The 3,959-nt window shown below is 47.2% G+C and overlaps 1 protein-coding gene across 1 annotated transcript; it reads left to right on the forward strand.

Annotated features, from left to right (window-relative positions):
• Positions 1 to 2,186: 2,186 nt before the first annotated feature.
• TAS2R41 (taste 2 receptor member 41) lies at positions 2,187 to 3,130 on the forward strand. The gene has a single exon (XM_019632287.1). The coding sequence runs from the start codon at positions 2,187 to 2,189 to the stop codon at positions 3,111 to 3,113; it is 927 nt and encodes a 308-aa protein (XP_019487832.1). The 3' UTR covers positions 3,114 to 3,130.
• The last annotated feature ends 829 nt before the right edge of the window (positions 3,131 to 3,959 follow it).

The raw sequence follows: 3,959 nt of genomic DNA on the forward strand, positions 1-3,959 counted from the left end.
AGGAATCACTCAAAATAAAGATGTTTTCTTTCCATCAAAGGGAATTTCAGGAAAAGTAGGCCCAGTGGAAACTTCCAGATCCCTGAAAGTTCCCCATGAAGGGGAGAGTCAGCATAAACATCTGCCAGGCCTGGGAAGCACAAAGCCGGATTACTTTGGTTCTAATCCAGGTGAGACCCTTCCTGCTTCTTGCCCACTCTCGCTCTGTGTTAGCGAATCTCAGAGGGCTTCAAGCTACAGTTATCTCGTTAGGTAATGTTGGTATATTGGACCGCAATGTCTAGGTTCTGGTTTGAGGTTGTTTTGTGAATTGAAGTGATCTTGGGATGACCTATTTGATAAGAGTGAAAAGTCACGTGGCCTGCTGGAGTTCTTATTCTCTGGCAGGAGAAGGTACCCTCGCTGAATAAAGGTAGAATGAATGGTGGAAGAGAGATAATAAAAGCATGGTTTGATAATATGAGTACAGCCAGTGATACGTGGCAAAGGCTGTACTTGTTCAGGCTGCTCAGGCCATGTCACCCCTGAGAAAGCCTTCCCCAGTGGACTAGCTTTCCCCTGTCCTGCCATTCTCCATCAACTTACTCTTCTGTTTTTTCAAAGCACTGATTACCATATGAAAGTGTCTTGTCTATGTGTTTGCTTATTGGAGTTATTTTCCATTGGACTGCAAGCTCCCTAAGCAGGGATCCCACCGCTTTGCTTTACTGCTCTATCTCCAGGGATGAGAATAGGAGCCCTGTGTATATAAGGGCTCAGTAAATACCTGTTGAGTGACTGAATGAATGAATATGAAAATTATATAAAAAACAGATATCTGAGAGTGAGAAAAGTATATATTTACCCAAGGTCAATGGAATCTCTCTTTTTATTGTGGAGTATTAATTTTAATACAGTTGTACATTGATACTGTGGTGGTAATAGCTTTCACGTTGTTTTTATGACTGATTAATTGACTCTTTCATGACAAAGTCCAATCTGAAAGGATGCACAAACAGAAAAAAGGTTTTAAACACGTGGGGAGGATGGACAAATTTGAAGTATTAAGTAGAAAACATTTGACTATAGATTAACTTGAATCTATTTTCATTGAAGAAAATATTTTTACTTTTCAACATGCCCTCATAGGGATCTCTTTTTAATGCTGGTGTTCTGAGGACGGGACTCACATATGCCTTGTAAGCTATGGTATCTCAGTGTGGCAGACAGATGTTAAGTGGGTGCCCCCATGTCCCCCACCCCTGATATCCTCACCTTTGTGTAAGCCCCTTCCTTTGAGTGTATGTGGGTAGCGTGACTTGCTTCTAGCCAATAGAATGTGGCAAAGGTGATAGGATGTCAGTCCCGTGATGACATTATGATATTTAAGACTGCATTTTGCTAGTCCACTCTCTCTAGAGATTCTCGTTGCTGGCTTGAGCCGCCATGTTGAAATAGCCCACTTGGCAAAGACTGTGCGTGGCCACTGGGACCTGAGGGTGGCCTTCAGCTAACATTTAGCAAGAAGCAGTTGCCCTCAGTCCTACACAACCACAAGGAAATGGATTCTCTCACTGGAAACATAAAACCAGTTTAAACCAGTGTCATTTACAGGTCAGGGGCCATGAAGGATTTAGGGAGATTTGATAGAAAGGTAGACCAAGGTATCTGACCTTGAAGGGGATGACTGCTGCCAGGTGGATGGGTGACAGGGAGGCTCAGCTGGAGACAGAGTTCTCTAGCATCACTATTTGGCCTAGATCTTGGCCATAATACGAATATCTCTCTATACTTGTTGTCTATGTACTTAACATGTTGAGAATGAGCTGGTGGGGAGAGGTGTGCCCACATCTCACAGAGCCCAAGGGGGGAATAATAAAGATGGAACTGAGTCACAGATTCCCTGAAAAGCCCTCCATGTTAATATTACCCATGGCAGCATGCAGGAAAAAGCAGAGAAGGCAAATCAGGGGCAGTTGGTAGGCCCAGGGGTAATTGAGCCCAAAGGAAATTTGCATCCTCGCTGAGCCAAGCTCACCTTCCTCCTTAGCCCGAGTGAGCATCCTCCTTCTAAGTGAGTTTGGGCTCAGATGCTGATCCTGGCATTCTTCACGCCCCCAGGAGACATCAGAAGAGTGACTGAGGGTGGAGGTAGGGAGGAGGCCAGGGACCAAGGCGCTGGGGTGGTGACCAGAGGAGGGGCCATAATGCATCCAGCAGTCTCAACCCTCTTCATGCTGCTCTTTGTCCTGCTGTGTCTCCTGGGAATCCTGGCCAATGGTTTCATTGTGCTGGTGCTGAGCAGAGAATGGAGGCGGCGTGGCGGGTTGCTCCCCTCCGACATGATCCTCCTGTGCTTGGGCGCCTCGCGCTTCTGCCTGCAGTGGGTTGGAATGGTGCACAACCTCTACTTCTTCATTCACCTGGCAGAGTACAGCCGGGTTTCTACGCGGCAGCTGTTCAGGCTCCTCTGGTACTTCGTGAACTCAGCCACCTTCTGGTTTGGCACCTGGCTCAGCGTCCTCTTCTGCTTAAAGATCGCCACCTTCACCCACCCCACCTTCCTCTGGCTGAAGTGGAGGTTCCCAGGGTCAGTGCCCTGGCTCCTGCTGGGCTCTCTCCTGATCTCCTTCCTCGTCACCCTGCTCGTTTTGGGGGGGAACCACATCGTATATCAGGGTTTCTTAATTGGAAAGTTTTCTGGGAACCTGACCTACGACACGTGGAGGAGCAGGCTGCAGGCTCGCTATTTCCTGCCCCTGAACTTTGTCACGCTGTCAATTCCCTGCTCTGTTTTTCTGTTCTCCATGGTGCTGTTGATTGATTCTCTGAGGAGACACAGGCGGACCATGCGGCATAATGCCCACAGCCCGCAGGACCCCAGCACCCAGGCTCACACCAGAGCTCTGAAATCACTGGTCTCCTTTCTTGTTCTTTATGCTCTGTCCTTTCTGTCTCAGATGATTGATACTGCAGGCTTCTTCTCCTTAGAGAACGACTGGTACTGGGTGTCGCAAAATGTATTCTACCTGTGCACGTCTGTCCATCCCTTTATCCTCATCCTCAGCAACCCCAGGCTTCGAGGGGTGTTCAGGCAGCTGCTTCTGTTGGCCAGGGGCTTCTGGGTGGCCTAGGTGGTATGGTCTTCTTAGCTAGAGCTCCGCTCCTCCCCCCGCCCCCCAAAGAGACTGAGGTGAGGACGACAGACCCACCGCCTGCTTACATGGAAATATTTTCAGACACAGGCATATGTCCATGGGGTCATGCTGTGGGGTTTCTCTGTTAGGAAGGAGAGGGGCAGAGTAAAATCTGGGAACGGTCTGAGCACAATGCCTTCCTTGGGACACTATTAAAATGGGGCCGCATGGGTACCAGGGAGCCAGTATTGTCCAGAAGGTCAGAATATAAAACTTTGTGCTACTCTCTGTGTTTTCTGCCCTCTCTGTTGTGTAGACGCCTTCAGTTAAAAAGTCTTGATTAAGCCTCCAGTTAGAAAGTCTTATCCTGACAGCCTACTGGGGAATTAAGAGAACATGTGTCGATGACCGAACTAGGGTGTGGATGGGGAGCAGCAGCCTTCGTGAGGACAATGTAATGGTTACCACCTAGGGACCGTAGTTGTGGTGGACAATGGCCAGAGCTGTGAGCCTAACAGCCCTTCTTTCTATAGAGATTCCTTTCTTCTCGCCAAACTCGGATAATTTGGTTTTAATTGTATTAAAACTACTGGACGGTTTCTTTACATCACCCCACTTTTTTCTCCCTACTAATATTTCCATTGTTCTGCCTTTGATTTTGTCCTCTCTGAAGTCTAAGTGGCAGCCAGACTTCTTCATGTTTATTCTTCCATTGGAATCACACGTTATGGTTTTCTCCATTGTCAAATTGTCTCTGGAATTTTTTTTTTTAATCAAGCAAATGTCACAAAGTCACATGTGAATTGAATAAATATGTACTTTTTGTTCTGACAAAGACTCATG

This window comes from Hipposideros armiger, unplaced genomic scaffold (assembly GCF_001890085.2).
Source record: "Hipposideros armiger isolate ML-2016 unplaced genomic scaffold, ASM189008v1 scaffold_1116, whole genome shotgun sequence".
Lineage (NCBI taxonomy): Eukaryota > Metazoa > Chordata > Mammalia > Chiroptera > Hipposideridae > Hipposideros > Hipposideros armiger.

Coding starts and splice junctions, on each gene's coding strand:
- TAS2R41 (XM_019632287.1), top strand. CDS start 2,187: ATGCATCCAGCAGTCTCAACCCTCTTCATGCTGCTCTTTGTCCTGCTG.